The 27,854-nt window shown below is 44.5% G+C and overlaps 1 protein-coding gene across 2 annotated transcripts in view; it reads right to left on the bottom strand.

Moving 5' to 3' along the window:
• Positions 1–27,854, bottom strand: part of RNF169 (ring finger protein 169) — an 84,397-nt gene that overhangs the window by 19,497 nt on the left and 37,046 nt on the right. The window contains exons 2-3 of one of the 2 annotated variants that reach the window (XM_002708692.5): positions 27,486–27,559; positions 6,059–6,205 (exon numbers count right to left, since the gene is read on the bottom strand). In XM_002708692.5, the coding sequence (XP_002708738.2) occupies positions 6,059–6,205; positions 27,486–27,559 (221 nt within the window). The remainder of the gene's footprint in view (positions 1–6,058; positions 6,206–27,485; positions 27,560–27,854) is intronic. The other variant, XM_017344708.3, reaches the window with a different exon arrangement.

Below are 27,854 nucleotides of genomic sequence, written 5' to 3'. Positions count from 1 at the left end.
GGCTGAATAGCCTTCACGTTTGCCCCAGCCTTCGGTCACGTTCCTCCCATCAGTTCCCACACACAGAACCCCCTGGACTCCGTACAGCCCAGCTGCGGCCCCAATGTCCTCCAGTACCTGTCGGCTTTGCCTGCAGCCCCGGTGTGCACTCTCTGCCTGTGACACACTCACTCACTCTTCAGAGTCATCTTGAACATCACTTCCACTGGGAAGGCTTCCAAATCCCCCTAGAATCAGCTTTTCCCATTCATTGATCCTCATTTTACTTTGGAGTCCCTTTCTTTAATCTTTCAATTTACATTTTTGTATGTTTTAGTATATTTATGCCTTTTACATACAACATTTAGTGAGGTTCTGCCTGGTGTTTCAATATGAGAATCTTTTTCTTTCCATATAGGTAGGAACTAATCACACTGAATTTAGCTTCTTATTTAGAGGTCTGTATCATGCTTTACAAAATAAACTCTGTGTACAGAAACACAAGAGACTGTCTTTACCATTACATAGTAGGTAAACAATAAACATCTAATGATTAACCAGTCATCTAACGATCAAGTGGTTATCAAAGTGGAAGCTGTAGAGACAGAGGACAGGCGAGGCGTCGGGTCAGTGTCCCTTCGTTCCTCCCGCACCGTTACTCCCCTGACAGCTGCCTGTGAGTGGGAGGTGAAGGGTTGCAGCCCACAGAGAAGCCTGTCCACTCTTTAGAGAACCCTACAAAATACTCACTGGAGAAACTTCAACAGCACTAACCCATCGCCAAACTTCCTATGATTCTCTTCTCAACCCTGGGGATAAACAAAAAAGTCTGGGACCAAAACACTCAATAGGAGATAGATGAAGGCAGTTTCTCTCCTTTTAGGCCTCTTCATAATCAACGCAGTACCATGTACAAGAGTGCTAAGATCCCAGCTCCGATGCCTGGCTGCCATTTCACTGTGGGGCTGGGGCTTTGTCTCTCTGACCCTCTGCTTCCTCACCTTTAAAATAAAGATGGTTCTGCCTCCTTCAGCCATGCCCGTAGCCATTGGAAGCACGGACCGCATCAGTAAACAAGCAGTGATTTTATTTGTATTCACTTGAATACTATTAAGGTTTTAGGAAAAATGTTGGCTTTATAATAGATACATGCCAAGTTCCTTTTAATTATTGGAAGTCGCATAATAACAACAACTGATTATTTGGACAAAAGCTAACCCACCCCTCTAGGTTTCTACTCCACAAAACCTAGAACCATAAGACAGGACAACATTTACCTCTCATCATTCACCGTGGGTAAAAATAAGCTTATAGCACTAAGGACTCCGAAAATGGTACAAAATATGCGTACATGAAATCCCTGAAGTACTTAAAAAAAAATTCAGGTAAGGTGTGAGGAAACTAGTTTAGTGCTCTCTAGTACTACTAATGAGAGTATAATTATATGCACGATTTCTGGAAAGCAACCGAGTAATAAATACCCAAACTGTTAAAAGGCCGGTGCTGTGGTGCAGTAAGTTAAGCTTCCATCTGCAGGTGCCAGCATCCCACAGGGGCACTGGTTCCGGGTCTCGGATGCTCCACTTCTGATCCAGCTCCCTGCTATGGCCTGGGAAAGCTGTGGAAGATGGCCCAAGTGCTTGGGCCCCTGCACCCACATGGGAGACCAAAAGAAACTCCCGGCTTCAGATCAGCACAGCTCCACCATGGTGACCATCTGAGGAGTGAACCAGCGGATGGAAGACACCTCTTTCTCTCTCTCTTTCTCTCTCTCTCTCTAACTCTGCTTCTCAATAAATAAATCTTTAAAAAATAAAATAAAAAGGATACTACCTTTGACATTGGCATTCTACTTCTGGTTAATTTATTCTAAGGAATTAATGAAACAAGTGGATTTTCATCACAGTGGTGTTTATGTTAGCAAAATATCAATAGGTTATTAATCAGTTAAATATATTCTAAAGTCAAGAATGCTAGGAGACCACTAAATAATGTGGATTCTTTACTTAAATAGAAAGCTATCCATGATTTAGAGTTAACTAAAAACAGGTCATAAAGCAGTATGACTAGGGTGCATTTTTTGAAAAGGAAACAATATACTAGTATCATGTGTATGTATGAGTGTACTTCAGAATGTCTGTGGTGGAGTGGGTGGTTAAGACACCCACACCCAAACCCAGAATGCCTGAGCTTGATGCCTAACTCTGGCTCCTGACCCCAGGAGCTAACGCTGGGCCTGGAAAACAGCAGTGATGACGCAAGTCCTTGGGTTCCTTCTACCATATGGAGGCCTGGATTGTGTTCAGCCCTGGCCCAGCCTCCTGGCTGTCATGGACATTTAGGGAGCAGACCGGCAGATGGGAACACATTGCTTCTCTCTCTCTGCCTCTCAAATAAGTAAAAAACTGTATTTAACAGATCATGAAAATGCCTATTATGCAAACACTATGCATGGATTTCAAACATTTTTGCACCAAAATAAATTTATCTTTCAATTCTATTTTTCATGAAGCTTTTGAAGCCCTTGTCCATGTGACTAGGGAATAAATCTGGCTGGAAGTATATTTACCAAACTGTTTGCAAGGATTATTTCTAAGATGTGGGAGTGACAAGTAATTTTTCATTTTGCTTTATAATCTTTAATATAACTATACTTGCTATAATGGGTTGTTCTAAGAACTTACATTAATATTATTGAGTTAATTGTACCACAGCAAATGGTCCTGTGCCTGTGGTATTTCCATTCTTGACTTCTATAATAAACTCCTTCTTCCCTCCACTGGGATTCATTTCACATGTATCAAATCCTTATGAGGTACAAGGCACTACAGGAGATTTTAAAATGGGTAAGACGCATCTCCTATACTCCATAAACTTACTGTCTAACAGAGAAACACAAATACACATGCATACAAAACTACAATTAGAGAGAGAATAAAATAATCCCTGTAAAAAAGATACGAAGTAGGGGGAAGGAAGGGAGAGTGGATGATCAGAGTGGAGGAATCCCTGCAGGTTCCATGGACATGGAGAGAGGGCAGCCCTTCAGCAATTGAGCGGGCTGGCATTGCAATGGGTTGAAAATGCAACAGCAATGGCTTCAGGAGGAAAAAGCCCAGAGTGGATGACTGGGGGAGAGCAAACCACTCTGCCCCCGCGAGTTCTGAGGTTTATGCGATGATGGACAGACACACTACACTCACACAGAGGAAGGGTTCTGAGTTCCACAGGAAGTGGAGAGTCACTACAGTTTTGGGGGTGGGAGAGTGAGAGGACCACCCAGCTCGAATCATAATACTCTAAATGAACAACTAACCCTCAACTGGCTTCCCACAGAGGCCACTGGAGACTCCCTTGGGTCCCAGTTTAATGTAACTTTGGGTAATTACATGAAGTTTTTTAGCTCAACATCAAAAACTTGTAAGACATGGAGTTTTTACAACCCTTGAAAAAGGGACAAGTACTTAGCCCAGTAAGTAAGACACTCGGGTCCCACACAGCAGTACCTGGGTCTGACACACAGCTCGGTTCCTGCCAATGCAGATGCTGAGAGGCAGCAGGGAAGGCTCAAGCAACTGAGCGGGTGCCATCCACGCGGGAGACCTGGGCTTCAGTCCAGCCCAGTCCCAGCCATTGTGGGCATTTGGGGAGTGAACCAGCAGATGGGAGCACTCTGTCTCTGCCTCTCTAATCATTTAAAAACAACAACAACAACAAAAACTTAAAGAAGTCCTGAAAAACAGCAACAACAAAAAGCAAAATCTCAAAAATCTAAAAGTTGAAGTGTTTTTACATCAGATTTTATTAGAGTGTTTTTACGTAGAAAATTGTGTGAAACTGGCTTCAAGCAACAAATGAGTCTAAAAATTTCTACTTCCTGATTCTCCTTAAGATTAAAATTAGGCTGATACACTTGCTTTCATTTACAAAGACGTAGCGGCCAAAGAAGAAAAACAGGAGAGCAATTTCCTTAATCTCGACATGAACTGACATCAGAGGCCAGCCACGGAGGAGTCCTGGTTCTGGCCAGGCCCGAAAGAGCGGTGACCATGGCAAAGGGTGCACGGTCCATCACCGCTGGTTTATCCCAAACAGAAAGCTGTTTCTGGGTGGTTCTGTCTGTGTTTCTGGGGTGAAGAGGTGGAGCTGCAGTCTTCAGAAACCATGGGCTACAGGCCGGCGCCACGGCTCACTAGGCTAATCCTCCGCCTTGCGGCGCCGGCACACGGGGTTCTAGTCCCGGTTGGGGCGCCAGATTCTGTCCCAGTTGCCCCTCTTCCAGGCCAGCTCTCTGCTGTGGCCAGGGAGTGCAGTGGAGGATGGCCCAAGTCCTTGGGCCCTGCACCCCATGGGAGACCAGGAAAAGCACCTGGCTCCTGGCTCCTGCCATCGGATCAGCGAGGTGCGCTGGCAGCAGCGCGCCAGCCGCGGCGGCCATTGGAGGGTGAACCAACGGCAAAGGAAGACCTTTCTCTCTGTCTCTCTCTCTCTCTATCTACTCTGCCTGTCAAAAAATTAAAAAAAAAAAAAAAAGAAAAGAAACCATGGGCTACGGTGGGACAGTTGGTCAGGGGGCACACTGAGACACTGAGACATATGCTCATCACCCATCTTCCGCCAGCTACCCCAGCTGACTGGCACCCTCCCCAGTAGCAGTCTTTTGCCCTTTGCGGTGAACATTTAGAGCATTAGGAGTACGCAAACACTCACCCTTATTAAATCTTTTAGAAGGTTGAAACCTTGTAAAATGCAAGTGGTTACTTTTAATAAGTTACTGTTGCTATTTTATAACTGGACTCACATGCACATGGCAGGTAGGTTACTACCAGCCCAAGAGAGCTTACACACTTCAGTTTTTGAAGGTAAGGGAAATTGTCTGTGCAAAACATTAAACCAGAAGCACAGGGGGCCAGCTCCCGGATGAATGTTCTAAGCCTCCTTCAGCACCAGCTTCCCCTATGGGCACCAGTTCATGTCCTGGCTGCTCCTCTTCCCATCTGGCTATCTACTATGGCCTGGGAAAGTAGTAGAAGATGGCCCAAGTCCTTGGGCCTCTGCACCCACGTGGGAGACCCGGAAGAAGCTTCTGGCTCCTGGCTTCGGATCAGCGCAGCTCCGGCCAGTGCGGCCATCTGGGGAGTGAACCAGTGAATGGAAGACCTTTCTCTCTATTTCTCTCTCTCTCTGTAACTCTACCACTCAAATAAATAAATCTAAAAGACAAACAAACAAAAAAAAAAACACAGAAGCACAGAGAAACCAAGTAATGGGGCCAAAGTCGTTGGCTACACAACTAGGACTTGTCTGAAATGTACATGTCAGACATTTTTTCCTACTCTATAAGTTGCCTCTTTATATGGTAAAGCTTTATTAATTCCAGTTAATCAGAAAGGTAACCTGAAACAACATATTTTAAGAGATAAGACTTTAAGTTAAGTGCATTCAGCAAGTAATAGAGGGTGTCCAATCCAATGTGTCTTACTGAAGAAATAAAATGCAACTGTAATTAACCATTCGAGTATAAGTAGTGGAGCCTCCAAAAGCACCTTCTTGTGTAAGCTGAATATACAACACACAACCTTTCCCAGTAATTTACTTAGCAAATAAGTAATGAGGGAAATTCAGGCCAGCTTTGGCCCTACTGGAAGTCACACCTGGTCAAGGTTAGACTAAGCATCTAATATCAAAGCCCTACACTGTGCTGCTGAGGGCACCACAAAGAACAAAGGCAGATAAAATGTAAGCTTTAAGGAGAATCCAGTTGAGGCTGTAAGACATATAGAACTGAAATGCCAGATAACAACACGTAAGTCACAATGACAAAACACACGTAAAACTTGTCACAAGTAGTAGATGAGACAGGAGCTTTCCTCTCACCTCCCCCAGTCTGTTCCCTGAATCCTCCCATGGGTCTCACTGTCCCATGCCCAGCCCATTTCCTGCAGCTCTCTCAGGGCGCTAAGCTCTCCACTGTCCCTGCGCTCATGGTCAGTGAGCGTCACGGGTCGGAGTTCCCCAACACCGGACTCTGGCCCGCGTCGCCCGGCCGCCTGCGGATTCTGGAGGCTGAGCCACTCACCCGCTCCGGGTTTGCTTTCAGGACTGACGGCTCATCTCTTTTTCTCTGCTCGTCCATTTTCTTCTTCCCTGTTTCTGTATCCTCTGCTAACAGTTTGTGGATTTGATCTTCAGAGGTTTTTTCCTCCTGTAACTTTTCTTCTCTCAGCTAAAAACACAAATTACGCAGAAGAGAGCAGAATTTTAGGCAACTCTTGACATAAAAATATCTTTCACTCTGTAGACTGTGGGGGCAAACAGATCACACAGCAGTTCCAAGACTGTTTTTTTTTTTTTTTTTTTTTTTTACAGGCAGAGTGGATAGTGAGAGAGAGAGACAGAGAGAGAAAGGTCTTCCTTTGCCGTTGGTTCACCCTCCAATGGCCGCCGCGGCCAGCGCACTGCACTGATCCGATGGCAGGAGCCAGGAGCCAGGTGCTTTTCCTGGTCTCCCATGGGGTGCAGGGCCCAAGCACCTGGGCCATCCTCCACTGCACTCCCTGGCCACAGCAGAGAGCTGGCCTGGAAGAGGGGCAACCGGGACAGAATCCGGCGCCCCGACCGGGACTAGAACCCGGTGTGCCGGCGCCGCTAGGCGGAGGATTAGCCTAGTGAGCCGCAGCGCCGGCCCCAAGACTGTTTTTATTATGAGACATAGAGCCTTCTTGATTTTTAAGTAAATCTGCTAAAAAAAAAAAAATCTTGGCTCTTATCAAACATACACCATGGCTTAAAATTTGACTGCTCTGTGTTCTTGAACAATAGGAAACCATAAGAGCTAAGATAACACACATAATAAAAAAAACAGGGGCTCAGGAGTTTAGCCTTGTGGTTAAGATATTGGTTAAGATGCTCACATCTGGGCCAGCGCTGTGGTGTAGTGAGTTAAGCTGCCACCTGCAGTGCCAGCATCCCTTATGGGTGCCAGTTCAAGACTTGCCTGGTGGCCAGCGCCGCAGCTCACTAGGCTAATCCTCTGCCTTGCAGCGCCGGCACACGGGGTTCTAGTCCCGGTTGGGGCGCCGGATTCTGTCCCAGTTGCCCCTCTTCCAGGCCAGCTCTCTGCTGTGGCCAGGGAGTGCAGTGGAGGATGGCCCAAGTGCTTGGGCCCTGTACCCCATGGGAGACCAGGATAAGTACCTGGCTCCTGCCATCGGATCAGCGCAGTGTGCCAGCCGCAGCGCGCCGGCCGTGGCGGCCATTGGAGGGTGAACCAACAGCAAAAAGGAAGACCTTTCTCTCTCTCTCTCTCTCTCTCACTATCTACTCTGCCTGTCAAAAAAAAAAAAAAAAAAAAGACTCACCTGGCTCCACTTCTGACCCAGTTCCCTGCTGATGTACCTGGGAAAGCAGTGGAAGATGGCCGAAGTGCTGGGGCCCTGCACGCATGTGGGAAACCCAGAAGAATTGACTGAGTCCTGGCTTCAGAATGACCCAACCCTGGCCATTTCAGCCATCTGGGGAGTGAACCATCGGATGGAGGACCTCTCTCTCTGTCTCTCCCTCTTTATGTCTATAACTCTCTCAAATAAATCTTTAAAAAATAAAAAAAGGACATTCATATCCCACATCAGAGTATCTGGGTTGGATGCCTGGCTCTGGCTCTTGACTCCAGCTTCTCATGAATGCAGACCCTGGGAGACTGCACAGTTGCTCAAGGAATTGGGTTCTGCTGTACAGGCAGAACACCTGCATTGAGTTCCTGGCTTCTGGCTTTGGCCCCAGTCCAACTTTAGCACAGAAGCAGCAGATAGGAGCTCTTCTGTCTTCCAAAACTAGACAGAACATTTTTTAAATTAATAAATATTCACATTGCCAAAATATGCTGATCCTAAGGACTTTCCTTATGCTCAGGAGCCAGGTGTAACTGCATGGGCCAGAAGGGCCAAGACAGCCACATGGAGTCAGAGTATTGGGCTGAGCCTTGTTAGCAACAGCAAAAATGATTTATCACAGTCCCAATGTCTATACTCTGATCTTGTAGCCACAGGACAGGCCAAGACACAGCCTGCAAAGAGACTTAGGGCAGAGGCATAGGCAGTGTGGCTTTACAAAAATGGACTGTGGAATTAAAAACCTGAGTTACTCTTGGACAAATGAACCATCATGTATTTGTTTGCTTCCAGCACAGGAGATCATGTGGCTTACTCTGCCAGTAGCAGTGTACAGAACAGATAACATAACCACGGAACATACTACTTACCATAGCGTCCTGCTGTGCACTTACAGCTCATTAAGCCCTCCCTGTCTAGTTTTAGTCCCTTTTCACTGCCCATGGATTTAAAAAGACCTAAATGAGATGATGTATTAAAGCAACTATAGGCTACTAATATTTTTAAGCATTCTTATCTAAAAAAAAAAAAAATGAAGCTTAAGGACCAATCAATATCTTTAATAGGCTGTTGGTGCCTTAGAGTTAAAGTAGAAAAAAAAAATGGGGCAAGCATTGTGGTGTAGCAAGTTAAGCCATTGCTGGAGATGCCCACATCCCTTATCTGAGTGCCTGTGTTCCAGCTACTCCACACTTCTGATCCAGCTTTCTGCTAATGCACCTGGGAGACAGCAGATGATGGCTCAATTACTTGGGCCCCTGCTACCCATATGGGAGACCCAGATGGGAGACCCAGGATCCTGGTGTGGCTTGGCCCAGCCCTCAGTATTGTGGGCATGTTGGGGAGTGAACCAGTAGACAGGAAAATCGATCACTCTCTTTCTCTATTGCTCTTACAAGTAGAAGAAAATAAACTTTTTAATTAAAAAAAAAAGTGGGGGGACAGGCATTGTGGCACAGTGGGTTACACTACCACTTGGGATACCAGCATTCCATATTGGAGTACCTGGGATTGAGTACTGTCTCCAATCCTGATCCAGCTTCCTGCTAATGCAACATTGCTGCATCCACATAGGAGACCAAGTGGAGTTCCTGGCCTCTAGCTTTGGTCTGCCCCAGCCCTGGCTGTTATGAGTGAGTAAATAAAAATGGGTAAACATTTAAAAAAAAATGACAATAGCAATAAACAACAATAAAGCCTTAGAATTACTTTTCCAACTCCTACAGGCCCAATGACTATAAGTCTGAACCAGCTTTAGGCACTGAATCTAATTCAAGAAGTTATGAATATGCAAAGAACATTAGACAATGCTATGTCAGGAGGAGATTCAAATAAAATAATATACTCCCAACTCTGTCCAGTTCAAACAAGAACACATGAGGATTGAAAGTTGATCTATATGGCGGGCCAGCACTGCAGCATGGGGGGTTAAGCTACTACTTGGGATGCCTGCATTTCATATCACAGTGCTGGTTCGAGTCCCAGCTCCTCCATTTCCAAACCAGCTTCTTAATAATGTACCTGGGAAGGCAGGAGACGACGGTACAAGTGCTTGGGTCCCTGCCACCCATGTAGGAGATGGAGCTCTGGACTCCTGGCTTAGGTCTGGCCCAGCCCCAGCTGTCGCAGGCATTTGGGAAGTGAACCAGCAGATGGAAGATCTCTCCCTCTTTCTCTGACACTCTGCCTTTCAAATCAAAAAAAGAAAAACACTTTTTTAAAAAGCCATTCTGTTCCTCCAGCCACTCAAGATGCTACAAGAAAATTAGGCTGGGGGCCTCTCTTGGGGTGCAGCGGGTAAAGCTGCTGCCTATGACACTGGCATCCCGCATGGGTGCCAGTTCAAGTCCTGGCTGCTCCACTTCCAATCTGGCTCCCTGCTAATGTGCCTGGGAAAGCAGTGGGAGATGGTCCAAGTAGATGCCCCTGAACCCACATGGGAGACCTAGAAGGAGCTCCTGGCTTCAGCCTGGCCCAGCTCCAGCCACTGCAACCATTTGGGGAGTGAACCAGAAGATGGAAGATTTTCTCTTTCTCTTTCTCTCTGCCTCCTTCTCTCCCTCCCTCCCTCTCTCTCTCCCTCTCTGTTGTTCTGCCTTTCAAATAAAATAGAATAAATAAAATAAAAAGGGAAAGATGGTGGCCCTGGCCCATGCTGTTGCAAAGCAGCAGGAGGCCAGGAAGATGGTAAATCCCGTGTGAGCAAAGGCCTGAGAACTTCGGCAGTGGACAGGACATCCAGCCCAAAAGGGCTCCCCCACATTTTGTCAAATGGCCCTACTCCATCTGGCCGCGGTGGCAGAGGGCCCTCCTCCGTGAGAGGCTGACAGTGCCTCCTGCCATTAACCTGTCACCCAGCCCCTGGACTGGCACACGGCTACTCAGCTGCTGAAGCTGGCCTGCAAGGACAGCCCAGAGACGAAGCGAGAGAAGCAGAGGCTGCCAGCAAGGAGGACGCCCCCACCCAGAGACCACCTGTCCTCCAAGCAAGGGTCGATGCTGTCATTGCCCTGGTGAAGAATCAGGTGGCTCAGCTGGCAGAGGCTGCACGTGACCTGGATGCCATTGAGATGGCTGCCCTGCATCCTAAGGTGGGGGGTCCCTTACTGCATCTGTGAGGGAAGGCCCACCAGAGGGCCTGCGCCACTGTCACCTTCACGCAGATGACTTGGAAGACAAAGGGGCTCTGGCTGAGCTGGTGGAAGCTGTCAGGACCCAGTAGGACACTGGAAGTGATGAGATTTGCTGTCACAGCCACCCTCACTGGGAGGCAGCGTTCTGGCTCTCACCGCCCATCTGGAAGAGGCCACGGCTAAAGAACTCTCACAAGGGGTTGGCACTGTGGCATAGCAGGTAAAGCTGCCACCTGCAGTGCCAGCATCCCATATGGATGCCGGTTCTAGTCGCAGCTGCTCTACTTCTGATCCAGCCCTCTGCAGTGGCCTGGGAAAGCAGTAGAGGATGGCCCAAGTCCTTGGGCCCCTGCACCCACAGGGGAGACCCAGAAGAAGCTCCTGGCTTCAGATCGGCATGGCTCCAGCTGCTGTGGCCATTTGGGGAATGAACCAGCGGATAGAAGACCTCTCTCTCTCTCTCTGCCTCTCTGCAACTCTGCCTTTCAAATAAATAAAATAGATCTTTAAAAAAGAAGAAGAAGAAGAGCTTGTCACAAAGCTGGGCAAAACAAGTACCATGGAGCTTTCTCATAAAAATTCAACTCCTCAAAAAAATAAATAAATAAACAAAGGCTGTGGCTAGGGACAAAACAAAACTGAACTCTACGGTGACTGACCAAATAAAACAACCAGTGTCTTCTGAAGATCTTAGATGAGAAGGTCTTGTCCGACGTCTTGGCGGCGGGCCACACAAAGAGGCATTTTATTTTTAAAAAGACAGGCAGAGCGGCACAAAAGAAAGCAGGTTTAGCAACATCATAACCGCCACTGGCTGAACTCCGGGTCAGGGGCTGAGCTGTCTGTATAGACATCTTCGCGCTACAGAAAACTAAGGTTTAAGAGCTCGGTAACTTGTTCAAGTTCACACACCCACAGGCCCGGGCACCGGGATTCAGATCTGTGTCTGTCTCAGTAGCTCACAACCAAGGATGGTTTCTGTCCCACGGGGGAACATTTGGCAGTGTCTGGAGACACTCGTGTTGTCACAGCTGTGGCAGTGGCCCGTTGTGCTGCTGGCCCTCAGCAGAGGCCAGAGACAGCTGCTCAGCACCCTAAGTGCAGGGGACAGCAACCCCCCCCCCCCACAACACACACATAAATGAATGTAACTTCTAGAAAACTAAACATTCAACTTTGCTGTACATATTTTAGTATCATTCTGTTTAGCACTTAACAGTGTTTGCAGCCATGCTCCCTAGCTTTTCCAGTGGTTTAGAATGTACCCTGCCCTCTAGTAACTTTTATTTGCTGTTCTCAAAGTTTTTTGGCAGTGGATTTTGTTGCTAGCAAAGCAGCCTTTTCTTTGCAACATTGATTTGCTGATCATCTTAACAAAGCTAAGAATTTGCAAAAATGAAAAACTCATCCATGCACTTAAATCTTAAAAATCAAGTTGGTAGGTGCCAGCACTGTGGCATAGCAGGTAAAGCTGCCGTCTGCAGTGTCAGCATCCCATATCAGTGCCGGTTGGAGTCCCAGCTGCTCCACTTCCGATCAAGCTCTCTGCTGTAGCCTAGGAAAGCAGTAGAGGATGGCCCAAGTCCTTGGGCCCCTGCACTGGTGTGGGAGACCCAGAAGTTCCTGGCTCCTGGCTTCGGATTGGCGCAGCTCCAGCTGTTGCAGCCAACTGGGGAGTGAACCAGTGGATGGAAGACCTCTGTCTTTCTGCCACTCCCTCTGAATGTAACTCTGCCTTTCAAATAAATAAATAAATCTTAAAAAAAAAAATCATGTTGGTGTTTTCTCTGAAGTGGGTTCTGTCAAGGTGGGTTCCCTGCCCCCTTCTGGTGGTTATTTATAAAGATCAGAGAACTTGGTTTCTGAGTTTCTGTGATAATAAAACCTCAGCAAGGGTCAGAACTTGAATAAAAATACCCACGGTTGCTGCTTGCTAAATTCTCTTCCCTCTATATTGCAGGCATTGAGTTTCTAACGTTCACCTCACTTCCTCCTCCAGGCCTCGGTAGTATTTCTCATGACCACTTTATAGCCACAAAAATGCTGACTCAGTGGTTACAGCTCAAAGTCACAGTGTCTGAACTAAGGAGTTGGATTTAAAGCAAACCTTGGGCTTCAGATCACGTTTCTCAGCCTCAGCACTACTGACACTCTGGGCTCAACAGCTCTCTTCTGTGGGGACCTGAGCAGCATGAGCAGGAGGAGCAGAGGGAGGAGGAAAGAGCCAACATGGACGGTGCGGCCAGAGGTCCCACACTGGCTGCGGGGACGACGTGAAACACTGAAGTGCACCTAAGACGACATAAGGACAGAAGGAAACCCTGTGTCTGCTGACCCCCAGGTCCCACTCATCAGTCTGCCCCACCCTGAATAAGTCCCCCGTGAGAGGGACCAAGACCCTGGAGCAAGGGGCAGATGGGAGGAGCCTAAACATGGACACCAAGTGACCACCAGTACACATAGAAGACTCTCTCCTGCTTCTGTTTCTGCATCCCACATCTCATACTCAGCCATACTACCAAGAATCATGTGCATTTTGTCCCTTAAAATCTTTACTTTGCTATGATTTTTTAAAATAAAATTTTAAAAAGTAAAATAATATATATACAGAAAAAGTGTATGTCATAAATGTAAAACATGAAAAAAATACCCAAGGAAGCTGGCCAGCGCCGCGGCTCAATAGGCTAATCCTCCGCCTAGCGGCGCCGGCACACCAGGTTCTAGTCCCGGTCGGGGCACCGGATTCTGTCCCGGTTGCCCCTCCTCCAGGCCAGCTCTCTGCTGTGGCCAGGGAGTGCAGTGGAGGATGGCCCAAGTGCTTGGGCCCTGCACCCCATGGGAGACCAGGAAAAGCACCTGGCTCCTGCCTTCGGATAGGCGCGGTGCGCCAGCTGCAGCACGCCAGCCGCGGCGGCCATTGGAGGGTGAACCAACAGCAAAAGGAAGACCTTTCTCTCTGTCTCTCTCACTGTCCACTCTGTCAAAAAAAAAAAAAAAAAATCCGAGGAAGCCATCGTGTAACCACTGTTCAAGAGATCAACAGAACTCATCACCGGTGCTCCCTGTGCCGAGAAGCAACCCTGGCTTCCACCACTCTGAAATCACTTGACCCACTTCCAAATTTTCTGTTTTTATCTAAGTGGAGTCTTACATGTTTATTGAGCTTCCTTCCTTCACTCAGCATTCTACTGTGAAATGCACTCATGAAGAGTTACCTTGTCTCTCTGCATTTTGTTACAGCATTCTGTTGTTTGATTCCTAAGTAACTTAACCATCCAATTGTTGACACCTGTTTCAATGGTTGCTAATTTGGGGCTATTTTGGAGTCAGCTGCTGTGAACTGTCTTGCATATGCGTTGTCCCATGGAGTATGTCCTAGATGGGAACTGCTGGGTCACAGGTATGCGCACGCCACTGCAGTTTTCTAAAAACTATTTTCCTCCCCTTCTCCAGTCTTTCATAAGGTTTACTTATTTATTTTTATTTACTCAAAAAGAGAAAGAGAAAGAGATCTTTGATCTGCTAATTCTCTCCCCAAATGTGCACAACAGCCAGGACTGGGCCAGGCCAAAGCCAGGAGCCCAGAACTCCACCCAGGCTCCGATGTGGATGGCAGGGACCCAAGTCTTTGAGCCATCATCCTTTGCTTCCCAGCCAAGGGGTCCTGGCAGAAAGTAAAGCAAGAGGCCTGACAGGAAGCAGAGTCCCAGGTACCCGGGAATGGGATACGGGTGTCCTGGGTGGTGTTTTAACTGCTGTGCCAAGTGCCCACCCCACAACTTAAAAAAATTTTTTGTACCAAAATAGTCTTATTTTTTAATCCCACCTTCCACAAACCTTCAGAAGTCCCTCAGCTCTGTGCAGACTCGTGTGCGGGCACAACGACACTGTGGTCAGTGACAGACCAAGTACATGCATCAGCACAGTCTGCGGTGTTCCCACAATGACAAAGTCACCCAACAGCGCATCTCACAGCCTGTGTCCCCGAGGTTAAACGAGACCTGGCCATGCACATACTTTTCCCGCCCCTCACACAGCTTACCTTTTCCACTGTTAGCAGTGTCTTCCAAAGACAAGAAGCTCCAGGTTTTAATGCAGAATATCAGTCTTTTACTTTATGGTTAGTGCTTCTTATATCCCATTTAAGAAATCCGGCTTACCCCAACATCAAGAGACTACTCCATGTTATCTTTAAGAAGCTTATCATTTGACCTTTTAACCTATAATCTACTTAGAGCTAAATTTTTAATCAACTATTTTAAGATATAATCTGCATATGATAAGATGAACACATGGAATGTGAAGTTCAATGAGTTTTCAGGAAGGTACATACCCAGGTAAGTATCTCCCTATTCAAGATATAGAACACGTTCCCACCACCCCTGGAAGCTCCTCCAAGCCCGTCAGCAATCAGTCTTCTGACGGACTCAGCCCCAGGTACCACTACTCTGATCAATATAACCATAGCTTAGTTCCGCCTATTATAAAATTATACAGCATGGATTCCTTTGTGTCAGATTTCACTCTCTGAGTGCAATATCTTTGCGATTCATCCATGCTACTGAGCTTTATTAAGATACTCTTTTATATAGATAAAAGATATTCCATTGTGTAAATATGCCTTATTTTTTTTAATCCATTCAAGTATTGGACATTTGGGTTACTGTAGTTTGGGGCTATTGTGAGTAAAACCGCTATGACCACTCATGTCTTCTTGTAAACAAATGTTTTTCTTTGGTTGGCTGAACAGTTACCAGTGGAATTGGCTGGGTCATACAGAAAAACGTATGTTTAAATTTATAAAGCAACTGCCAAAATGTCTCCCATGGTGGTTATTCCATTTTATACTCCCACTGCCAGTGCATGGAAGTTCCATCTGAGCCACATACTCACATTCATTCTCACGCTCGGAATTGTTAAGCTTTTTTTTTTTTTTAACCATTCTAGAGGACGTGAAATGATATCTCGTGGTTTTATTTCATGGCTCTCCTGGTTGATGAGGTTGACAGTCTTCTCACGTGCTCAGGAGCATGCCTTTCGTGAAGTGTCCGTTCCAGCCTTTGATCTTTATTTATTTATTTTTACTCCATTTGTGGGTAGAAACATTCCTTATAAATCCTGGATACAAGTCCACTGTTAAATACACACCTTAAGAATATTTTCTTCCAGCCTTTGCTTTGCCTTTTTATTTCCTCAATGAATCTTCTGAGGAGAAGTTTTTAACTTTGATAAGGCCCAATATATCAATTTTTTCCTCTATGATTAGGACTTTTTGTGTTTATTTAGAAAGTCTTTGCCTATCCCCAAAGTCAAAGGATTTTCCTTCTCTTTTCTTTTGCACAGTTTTAGCATTTATATCTATCTATGATCTGCCGGTATTGATTTTTACATGTGATACAGAATGGAGAACTTCTCACTGTCACTGATTTGTGGGTTGCTCCATTTAGACTGTACTGTGACCACTGAGCTCCTTGATGCCTCTGTGGACACCAACTGGCTACTGTCACAGACTGCCCTCTTCTGTCCCCAACCCTCCGAAAGCCGCCGGTGACACCTAACCCCAATGTGAGGGTTTTAGGAGGCAGAGACGCTGGGAAGTGATTCGGTCATTAGAGTGGAGCCTTCTTGATGGGACTAGTGGCCTTACAAGAAGACACCAGGGAGCCGCCCTCTCTCCACCCCTGCCAGTACGTGATGACAGGAGACCACAGTCCTGTCAGGAGACATCTGATCTCCAGAACCGTGAGAAGGGAATCACTGTCTATGTCATCCAGTCAATGCATCATTCTAGCAGCCCAAGCTAAGAAAATTATATACGAGTGGGTCTATTCCAGGATTATATTCTGTTACACTGGTTTATATGACTTTTTCTTGTGCTAATGCCATAATGTCTTAATGACTACAGCATTATAGTAAGTCTTGAAATCTAGTATAAAGTCCTCTAATAATAATATCATTACTTGGAGACAACACGATCCCCCATGTAGAAAAACCCACTAAAACTTAAAAAAATGCTGCTCAATCTACTAAAGTTTAGCAAGTCTGTAGGACAGAAAATAAAACTTAACTGTATTATTGTATACTTATATCAAGCAATTAGAAATTGAAATCCAAAAAATATCACCTATGATAACATCAAAATTTAGACATACTTAAATCTGACAAAGGATTTGGAAACTAAAAAACATGAAATACAACCTAGAAAAATTAAAGAATAAACAGAAAGATATACCATGTTGTTGGAGCTAAAGCCTCAATATTATTAACGTATCAATTCTTGGGGCCAGTGCTGTGGTGTAGTGGATAAAGCCACTGCCCATGGTGTAGGCATCTCATATGGACACCAGTTCAAGTCTTGGCTGCTCCACTTCCAATCCAGTTCCTCGCTAAATGTGCCTAGGAAAGCAGCGGAGGATGGCCCAAGTACTTAGGTCCCTGCACCCACATAGGAGACCCTGAGAAAGCTCCTGGCTTCGGGCTGGCCCAGCCCTGGTTGGTGCGGCCATTTGGGGAGTGAACCAGCGGATGAAAGATCTTCCTCTGTCTTTCCTCTCTCTGTAACTGACTTTCAAATAAAATAAATAAATCTTAAAAAAAAAAATAGCAAGTTGATTATAAAATTCAGATGGATATGCAAGGAATCAAGAACAGCCAAAGTAACTTTGTTCTTTTTTTTTTTTTTTTTTTTTTTTGGACAGGCAGAGTTAGACAGTGAGAGAGAGAGAGAGAGAGAGACAGAGAGAAAGGTCTTCCTTTTTTCCATTGGTTCACCCCCCAAATGGCTGCCATGGCCAGCGCGCTGCGCTAATCTGAAGCCAGGAGCTAGGTGCTTCCTCCTGGTCTCCCATGCAGATGCAGGGCCCAAGGACCTGGGCCATCCTCCACTGCACTCCCGGGCCACAGCAGAGAGCCGGACTGGAAGAGGAGCAACCGGGACAGAATCCAGCATCCCAACCAGGACTAGACCCGGGTGTGCCGGCGCCACAGGCAGAGGATTAGCCAAGTGAGCCGCGGCACCGGCAGCCAAAATAACTTTGAAAAGAACAAAACTGAAAGATTACTATTACTAGATTTCAAGACTTACTAAAATCACAGAAATCAAAATAGCACAGTAATGTAAAGATAAATAGATATACAGTATAGATAGAACACAATCTAGAAATAAACTCAAATATATGGATAACTCATTTGATAAATATACAGACAGTCCAATGAAGAATGGATAGTCTTTTCAACAAATGGTGCTGGAACACTTGGGATATCTACATGCACAAAAAAAGAACTTAGATTCAAATCTCACACTGTATATAAAAATAACTGAAAATGGATCACAGGCCTAAATATAAAACCTAAAACTATAAAATTTCCAGAAGAAAACATTGGAGAAAATCTTTGTGACCTTGGGTTGGGCAAAACATTTATAGCTATAACAGAAAAAGCACAATTTATGACATTCTATCAAAATTTAAAACTTCTGCTTTTCAAATGATAAAAATGGAAAAAAAAACAGACTGAGAGAAAAATACTTAGAAAACATATAACTAATAAAGGATTTTTATCCAGAATTTATAAAGATCTCTTAAAATACATCAAGAAAATACATAACCCAAGTTTTAAAATAAACAAAAAAAAACTGCAACAGACATAATACCTAAGAAAATACACAAAAGGCAAATAAACACATGAAAAGATGTTCAATATCACAAATCACTAGGGAAATGCAGAGTTGACCACAATGAGATACCATTTCACACCTATTAGAATGGCTAAATTAAAAAGACTAACCATATCAAATGTTGTTAAAGATTGAGAGAAACTGGAGATCTTCTATGAGGTACAATTCTGGTGGGAATTAAGATGGAAAAACCAATTTGGAAAAGTTTTGACAGTTTCTTTAAAAATGAAACATACACCTACCATATGATCCAGCCATTTCATTCCTAAGTATTTACCTAAAAGAAAAAGAAATATGCATCTATACAAAGACTTTTACATGAATGCTCACAGCAGCTTTATTTTTATTTAGCCAAAATCAGAAACAACTTAAATGAGGCAACTGGATAAATGGTGACATACCTAAACTATGAACACTACTCATCACCAGAAAGGGATAAACTGGTACAACAAAGTGAATGAGTCTCAAAACGACGATGATGAGTGAGGAAGCCAAGCTGAAGAGCACAGCATAAAATGGACTTCATCAAAATTGAAAGCTTTTGTGTACGACAAGGCATTGTCAAGAAAAATTTTTAAAGACAACCTAGAGAATGGAAGAAAATATCTGTGAACCACAGTCAGATAAGGATTTACTATCTAGGATAAAGAAAGAATTCTTACCCTCACCAACAGACAGCCTGATTCAAAAATGGGCAAAAATCCAGAAAATGTTCTCTAACTCTCTTTGCTATTAAGATGAATTTCTGTCAATAAATTGAAAAATTGTAGGAAAGTTAAAAAGCAATGGGCAATGACTTCACTGGACATTTCTCCTGAGATATACAAAAGGTGAATAAGCGCAAGAGAAGTCATCAGGAAATGCAAACCAAACCCAAAGGGAAACCCCTTCACACCCACTGTGATGACTGTAATCAAAAACCAGAAAATAACAATTTTAGTTATGTAAGTGTTACAATAAATCTTCAGTGTTCTAACAGCCTGTTCTGTGTTACAGAATTCCAGCCAGCTTTGTATCCTTTTTTTTTTTCATTATTATTTGACAGATAGAGTTAGACAGTGAGAGAGAGAGACAGAGAGAAAGGTCTTCCTTCCGTTGGTTCACCCTCCAAAATGGCCGCTACGGCCAGAGCTACACCGATCCGAAGCCAGGAGCCAGGTGCTTCCTTCCCGGTCTCCCATATGGGTGCAGGGGCCCAAGCACTTGGGCCATCCTCCACTGCCTTCCTGGGCCACAGCAGAGAGCTGGACTGGAAGAGGAGCAACCGGGACAGAACCCGGTGCCCATATGGGATGATGGCACTGCAGGCAGAGGATTAACCAAGTGAGCCACGGAGCCGGCCAACTTTGTATCCTTTTAAACTCTGTAATAAACCTGTCTGACACAATAGGTTCCCGCAAAGCAGGAGCATGGCAATAGGATTCAACTCATCTTCTACTTGGAACTGGGCAGATCAAGTTTTCATTAACAGGCAAACATGGAAAAAGCTATTGGGCTATTAGATTCTTTTTATTTCTCTCCCTCCATTTTTTTATTGCAGTAAAATAAAAATATAAAATGTACCATTTTAACTCTTCGCAAGCATGCAGTTCAGTGACATACTCTGCTTATGTTGTCCATCCATTGCCTAAACACCCATTTAACAGCAACTCCTTATTGCCCTCCTCCCCTCAAACCCATGGCAGCTGCCATTTCAGTTTCTGTTTCTATGACTGTGGCTACTTCATAATACACATAGAAAATGCATATTATGAAACAAATATGCATAGATTTCAATTTTTTGGACTAAAATAAACTTATAATTTTATTTTTTTCCAAAAACTTTTTGCAGCTCCCTCCTGTAACTCTGTCTTTTTGTGACAGGCCATCTCACTGAGCATAGTGTCCACAAGGTTCACACGTGCTACAGCTGATGTCACAATTTATAGCCCACCTATATATATCACATTTAGTTTATCTGCTCACCCGTCAAAGGACTTTGCTTGCTTCTATGTTCTAGCTACTGTGAATAACGCTCTTATGAACAGAGGTGTGCAACTATCTCAAGACCCTGCCTTAAATTCTTTTGGGGAGGGGCCAGTGCTGTGGCATAGCAGGTTAAGCTTCTGCCGGCAGCACAGGCATCCCATATGGGCACCACAAGCCCTAGCTGCTCTACTTCTGATCCAGATCCCTGCTAACACGCCTGGGAAAGCAGTGGAAGATGGCCCAAGTGCTTGGGCTCCTGTACCCACCTCAGAGACCAGGAAGAATTCCTGGCCCCTGGCTTCTGATTGGCCCAGCTTCAGCCATTGTATCCATTTGGGGAATGAACCAGCAGATGGAAGACCTCTCTCTCTCTAACTCTGCCTTTCAAATAAATAAATAAAATCTGGGGGTATATTCCCAGAAATAGAATTCCCAAATCATATGGTAATTAATTTTGGTAGGACCCTACAGACTTTTTTTCATAGGGGTTGTGCATTTTACATTCCCAGCAACAGTGCACAGGATTTCAACTATTCCATATCCTCACCAACACTTGTTATTTTCAGACTCTCTCTATTACACATACATATTTATGTTTTTTTACAGTAGTATCTCACTGTAGCTTTGATTTACATTTCCCTAATGACACCTTTTCACATATTTTGTTTGGAGAAATATCTACTCAAGTCCTTTGCCCATCTCTGAATCAATCAGGGTACTTTTTTTGTTGCTGAGTTTTAATTCTCTCTGTATATGTGATATTCTTATCAGATATATAACTTATAAACATTTCCCCCCATTCTGTGGATTTCCTTTTTACTCCATTCTTAATATTTTCTGTTACACAACTTTTTTCATGAATCTCATTTTTTTTTTTTTTTTTTTTTTTTTACTTTTCTCATCCTGGATATAATATCATATCCAAGAAATCATGAAACCCAATATCATGAAGTTTTTTTAAATTAATTAATTAATTTATTTGAAAGGCAGAGTTACAGAGAGAGAGAAAGTCTTCCATCTGCTGGTTCACTCCTCAAATGGCTGCAATGGCCAGCTGAGCCAATCCGAAGCCAGGAGCCAAGAGTTTCTTATAGGTCTCCCAGGTAGGTGCAGGGGCCCAAGCACTTGGGCCATCTTCTACTGCCTTCAGGCCATAGCAGAGAACTGGATCGGAAGTGGAGCAGCTGGGATTTGATCCGGCACCCACAAAAAGAATGTTGGTACCACAGAGTCTTAGCCCACTAAACCACAGCACCAGCCCTACATGAAATTTTTGTCTTATGTTTTCTTCTATTTATAGTTTTAGGACTTATATTTAGGTCTTTGACTCATTTTGAGTTAATATTTGTATACAGTAAAATTATCTAAATTCATCATTTTTCACTAGATTCTTAAACTCTTTTCATGCACAGAGATGCCTACTATCCTATTAATATATCTTGAATAATAAATTATTATACAATAATATTAACATATTTTGAGTAATACTCTGACCATGAAAAATTATTTATCTTCATGATAAATTATCAATGTAATTACTGATGGTGATGAGTACGTGGGAATTCACTTGATTATCCTCCTCACTTTAAAAAAAATATTTTATTTATTTGAAAGGCAGAATTAGAGAGAGGGAGGGGGACAGAGAAAGAGATCTTCCATCTGTTGGTTCACTCCCCAAATGACCATCATGGCTGGGGCTGGGCCAGGCTAAAGCCAGGAACCAGGAGCCCCATCCAGGTCTCCTACATGGGTGCAGGGGCCCAAGAATTTCGGCCATCTTTTTTTTTTTTCCCCCTAACATTTATTTATTTGAGAAGCAGAGTTACAGACAGACGGAAACCTTCCATTCACTGGTTCATTACCCAAATAGCCACAATGGTTGGAACTGGGCCAACCTGAAGCCAGGAGCCTCTTCCGGGTCTCCCACATGGGTGCAGGGGCCCAAACACTTGGGCCATCTTTCACTGCTTTCCCAGGCCATTAGCAGAGAGCTGGACTGGAAGTGAACTGGGGAGTAAACTAGCAGATGGAAGACCTCTCTCTCTGTAACTCTTTCAAATAAATAAAATAAATCTTTTTTTAAAAAAAAAAAAAGGGTGCCTGGGTTCAAGTCCCACCTCTACTTCTTACCCAGCTTTTGACCAAAGCACACCCAGGAAGGAAGCAGGTAACAGCTCAAGTATTTGGGCCCCTGCCACTCATGTAGGAGACCCAGATGGAATTTTTGGCTCCTGGCTGCCTGACCTAACTCAGATAAAATCTATTCAATTAGCAGAAATCTCAAATATCCCATTTGTCTGAGTCATGATTTCAGGTTTCTATTAATCACAGTAAATTAAACCACCAGAGACTTAAAAAAAAAAAAAGATTTATTTATTTTACTTGAAAGTCACAGTTACACAGAGAAAGAGGGAGAGGCAGACAGAGAGAGAGAAAAAGAGAGAGGTCTTTCATTTGCTTGTTCACTCCCCCAAATGGCTGCGATGGCTGGAGCTGCACCAACCCAAAGCCAGGAGCCAGGAGCTTCTTCCAGGTCTCCCACACGGGCTCAGAGACCCAAGGAGTTGGGCCATCTTCCAATGCTTTCCCAGGCCAGAGTAGAGAGCTGGATCAGAAATGAAACAGCCAGGACTTGAACTGGCACCCATATGGGATGCTGGCACTGAGGTGGCAGCTTTACTGGCTACACCACAGCACTGGCCCCAAGAGACCTTTTAAAAGTGTAAGGTCGGCCTCCCATCCCATCTGAAACAAATTCAGTCTCTTTCCTGGACCTGTGGCCTGGCCCAAGCCATCTCTGCCCCCCCCCCCCCCCCCGCCACCTGCCTCCAGGCCTTTACTCTCACCCCCTGGAATGCTCTTCTTCAGGATTCTTCATTGCACTCAGGGGGCACTTCCCTGACCCCTCTACCTCAAACCACCTACTCAACCATCAGTTTGCTAATGACGTGTCTCTCTGTCCCACTAGAGGGCAGTCTCCTTGAGGGCAAGGACCCAGGGCATCTTCAGCAGCGTATCCCAGTGCCTGGCCGGCCCCAGAGGCACAAAAATATCCAATCAGCACATGAATGTGGCTCATGATCTCATTATACTGAAAGACTAAGCTGCGTGTGTGTGAACGCACCCTAGGCTGCTACAATCTGTCACCCGGGGGAAGAGGGGAAAAACATGCTAAGAGAAATTTCCACATTTTGCTCTGTATATTTCTGCATTATTTTTCTTACATTAAAAAGACAAAATTAACTACAACACATGGCAGAAAGAAAAAGATGAACATATTTAAACATACAAGTCTACTCATGGACTCATAAAGTTCAGAAACCCAGAGGCAGGGCCGGCGCTGTGGTGCAGTGCGCTAAGCCATATGGGCACTGGTTCGAGTCTGAGCTGCTCCACTTCTGATCCAGCCCTCTGCTTATGGCCTAGGAAAGCAGTAGAAGATGCTCCAAGTGCTTCGGCCCCTGCACCTGCATGGGAGACCCAGAAGAAGCTCCTGGCTCCTGACTTCAGATCAGCCCAGCTCTAGCTGTTGCAGCCATCTGGGGAGTGAACTAATCCCTCTCTCTCTAACTTTGCCTCTCAAATAAATAAAATATCTTAAAAAAAATTTAAAAAAGAAACCCAGAGGCATCTCAGTAAGCATCAGCTCCAAAAAGAAAGAGGGCACGTCAGAGCTGGCACTGTGGCATAGCAGATTAAGTTGTGGCCTGTGACGCCAGCATCCCATATGGACACCAGTTCAAGCCCCAGCTGCTCTGCTTCCAATTCAGCTCCCTGCTAATGCACCTGGGAAAGCAGATGATGGTCCTAGTACTTGGAGCCCTGTCACCCACATGGGAAACCCGGATGGAGTTCCAGGTTCCTGGCTTCAGCCTGGCCCAGTCACAGAAATTGTGGTCATTTGGGGAGTGAACCAGCAAATGGAAAATCTCTTTCTCTAACTCTGCCTTTCAAATAAATAAATAAACCATTAAAAAGGAAAAAGGGGCATCTCCCTGCCCTGAGTAGGCACCTAGTAACTGGACCAGTGCCTGGAAGAAGTCACCCCCATGCCACAAGGAGCCCTCTCATCCCAATCTACGTTGCTCTGAAAATCTCCCACAGGTAGCAGAGTCTAAATAAAATTACATCTTTAAAAGAAAAAAAACAAATAAAAAAACACAACATTTCTTGCTTACAGTCCTCATAAAAGCTTCTACTGTCACTTAAAGCAACAATGTATACAAAAGAGAAAGTATTTTAGCAGTATGTTACATTGATTCAGTAACAATGAGCTATGTAGAGTTAACTTCCACTTATCATCCCATGCTCAGTAGAAATTTTTAAAGATCTTTCTCCCCTAGGGATTCATCCAAATAACAATAAATTTACTTTCCTTTGTTTCAGAAAATATGCATTCTAAGAATTATCATTTTTTTCTCAACTAGTTTGCCATCAAAATTTAGTGCCTTTTAACTTTTTCTTTTACAAATTTATTGAAGCATATTTTAGACACATATAATTCATCCATTTCAAGTACATAATTCAATGACTTTTAGGTAAATATACAAAGCTGGGGAATATACAAATCAGCTTTAGAAATCTTTACTCCTTCCTACCAATCCCAGCTCCTCCTCCTGCTCTAATCAACATCTAATCCACTTTCTGTCCCTATGCATTTGTCAAGTCTCGACTTTTTTTTTATAAATGCAATCATACAATACATGGCTCCTGGTATCTAATTTCTTTCTCTTAGAATCTTTCTGAGGTTCACTCATGTGGGAACATGTATCAGTTATGCATTCCTTTTTATTGCTGAATAGTATTCCATGATCTGGATATGCCATCTGAGTGCCTCTTGGTTTTCTGCTTCTATTTCCATCTTCCAGGTTCTCTAATGGATGTAGAATAATGTGGATACTTGGGTGGGGAAGAAGGATCTGGAGTGAACTTTAATTTAGCCCAAATTACACAGGTGTTTCTCAAAACCCAATCCAGTTTATATGAGGCTGTCCTAGCTTCACTAAAAACATGACATCATTAGCCCCTTTAAAAATCACTGTCCTTTCACTCTCTCCAACAGGAACAAAAGTATAAATCCTCAAGTTTTCTCTCCCTCTCTCTCTCTGTTTATAAAAACCTCCACTCTAACTTACCTCCTTTTTCAGACATCAATGCCTTATTTGCTTTCTTTAACATTAGCTTCAAACTGGCAGCTTTAAAATCCCCACATCCTCAAAGTTTTTGAAAGGGTATCTCAGAAGCAAGTATCTGCATATTCTAGAACTTAAAGAACCACCTGTTGAGGAAGTCCCTGAAAATAATTCCTTTCCATAGAGAAAAAAGTTTTGAAAAGGGATTTAAAAACAAAACCTTGAGGCAGGCATTGTAACACAGCAGTTTAAGCTGCTGCCTGCGATGCCAACATCCCATACTGGAGTGCTGGTCCAAGTCCCAGCCCAGCTTCCTGCTGATGCGTCTGGGAGGCAGCAGGTGATGGTCCAAGTTCTGTGCCCCTGCCACCCACATGGGTGACCAGGATGGAGTTCCTGGCTCCCGGCTTCATCTTGATGCACTCCCAGCTGTTGTGGCCATTTGCGAAGTGAACCAATGGATGGAAGATTTCTAACTGCCTTTCAGATAAATAAATAAATCTTTAAAAAAAAATTACAACATCAATATGAAAGAGGCAGAAGGATCTAAACTGACATTTGACACTTTCATTTAAAGGGAAGGGTGCAGTGGGTTAAGGCTCTACTTGCAATGCAATCAAAGTCTGGGTTCATGTCCTGGCTGCTCCACTTCTGATCCAGCTCCCTGCTAATGTGCCTGAGGAGGCAGTGGAAGATGGTCCAACTGCTTGGGCCCCTGCCACAGCTGGATGGAGTTCTGGCTCTTGGCTTCGCCTTGGCCCAGACCTGGCTATCGCAACCATTTGGGAAGTGAACCAGCAGATGGAACACCTCTCTCTCGCTCGCTCTCACTCTGTTTTGTTTTTTTTTTTTTTTTGTTTTTTTTGTTTTTTGTTTTTTGTTTTTGTTTTTTTTTTTTTTGACAGGCAGAGTGGACAGTGAGAGAGAGAGACAGAGAGAAAGGTCTTCCTTTTTGCCGTTGGTTCACCCTCCAATGGCCGCCGCCGCCGCCGGCGCGCTGCGGCCGGCACACCGCGCTGATCCGATGGCAGGAGCCAGGAGCCAGGTGCTTTTCCTGGTCTCCCATGGGGTGCAGGGCCCAAGCACCTGGGCCATCCTCCACTGCACTCCCTGGCCACAGCAGAGGGCTGGCCTGGAAGAGGGGTAACCGGGACAGAATCCGGCGCCCCAACCGGGACTAGAACCCGGTGTGCCGGCGCCGCTAGGCGGAGGATTAGCCTCGTGAGCTGTGGCACCGGCCCACTCTGCCTTTCAAATAACCAATTTTTTAAAAATAAATCAATAAAGGGAAGTCAAAGAATATACAGTAGTTAAGCACAGCTTTCTATTATCTTGTGTCTTTAACATGACTTTGCTAAATAATGATTTGTCATTAAATATAAAATATCACAATAATGTTATTATCATGTCTCTGTTTTGTGATGATGCCTAGTTCAGATCAAGTGGATTACTTACTTTTACAAAATCTTCAATATCCACATGTGGGATGACTACTTAATCAATTAGAGGAGAGGACTGGAGAACAGTGAAACAAAGCCAGCATATACTTGTCTTGAGCCTTTTTAAATTCTTAATTCTGTAGGTGATTCCCACACAATTAGTTTAAAGATAAAACCCAAGATGATACAAACACAGCTAAAATCTTTCCTACTGGCAAACACTTCTGGTTGGGAAACTATTTCTTTTTTTTTTTTTTTTCTTTCTTTTTTTTTTTTTTTTTTTTGACAGGCAGAGTGGACAGTGAGAGAGACAGAGAGAAAGGTCTTCCTTTGCCGTTGGTTCACCCTCCAATGGCCGCCGTGGCTGGCGCATTGTGGTGATCCGAAGCCAGGAGGTAGGTGCTTCCCCTGGTCTCCCATGCGGGTGCAGGGCCCAAGTACTTGGGCCATCCTCCACTGCACTCCCGGGCCACAGCAGAGAGCTGGCCTGGAAGAGGGGTAACTGGGACAGAATCCGGCACCTCAACCAGGACTAGAACCCGGTGTGCCGGCGCCGCAAGGTGGGAAACTATTTCAACATCCCTTTACTGGCCTACATTACAGTTCTTTGGAGCACTTAACAGAGTGAAAGCAATAAAAGGTAACACCAGCTAGGTGTAATCAGAGGAACTTTGAAAGATAAAGGAAAGCAGTATGAGCAATGATTAGACAGAGCAGCAAGTGTGTAATACTTAAGAAAAAAAAATGTCGAGGTAATTTGTATACTATACCTTTCTCAGGCTTTCATATTCCTCGCGAAGTTCCCCAGGCTTGCTTAATTTGATTGGAGCTCTGAATATAAACTCTAAAAGAAAGGGAACAAGAAAATGCCTTTTAACAGGACCGTCTAGGAAGGAACCAGCACCCTGTCCTGCTGCTGCCTACTCCCCCAATCCTAAAACACATTAAAAAATTTATGATAATCTTACTTTAAGCAGACACCATTAATCAAATAAATATTTATTAAAGGTTACCCATCAGGCACTGCTATAAGTACTAAGAGAAGCACTCAGCAACTCTTGTATTAGAAAATAGACAACAGGCCGGTGCCATGGCTCACTAGGCTAATCCTCCGCCTTGCGGCGCTGGCACACCGGTTC

Source organism: Oryctolagus cuniculus, chromosome 1 (genome assembly GCF_964237555.1).
Source record: "Oryctolagus cuniculus chromosome 1, mOryCun1.1, whole genome shotgun sequence".
NCBI classification, from domain to species: domain Eukaryota; kingdom Metazoa; phylum Chordata; class Mammalia; order Lagomorpha; family Leporidae; genus Oryctolagus; species Oryctolagus cuniculus.
This window is presented reverse-complemented; position numbering and strand designations above follow the sequence as displayed.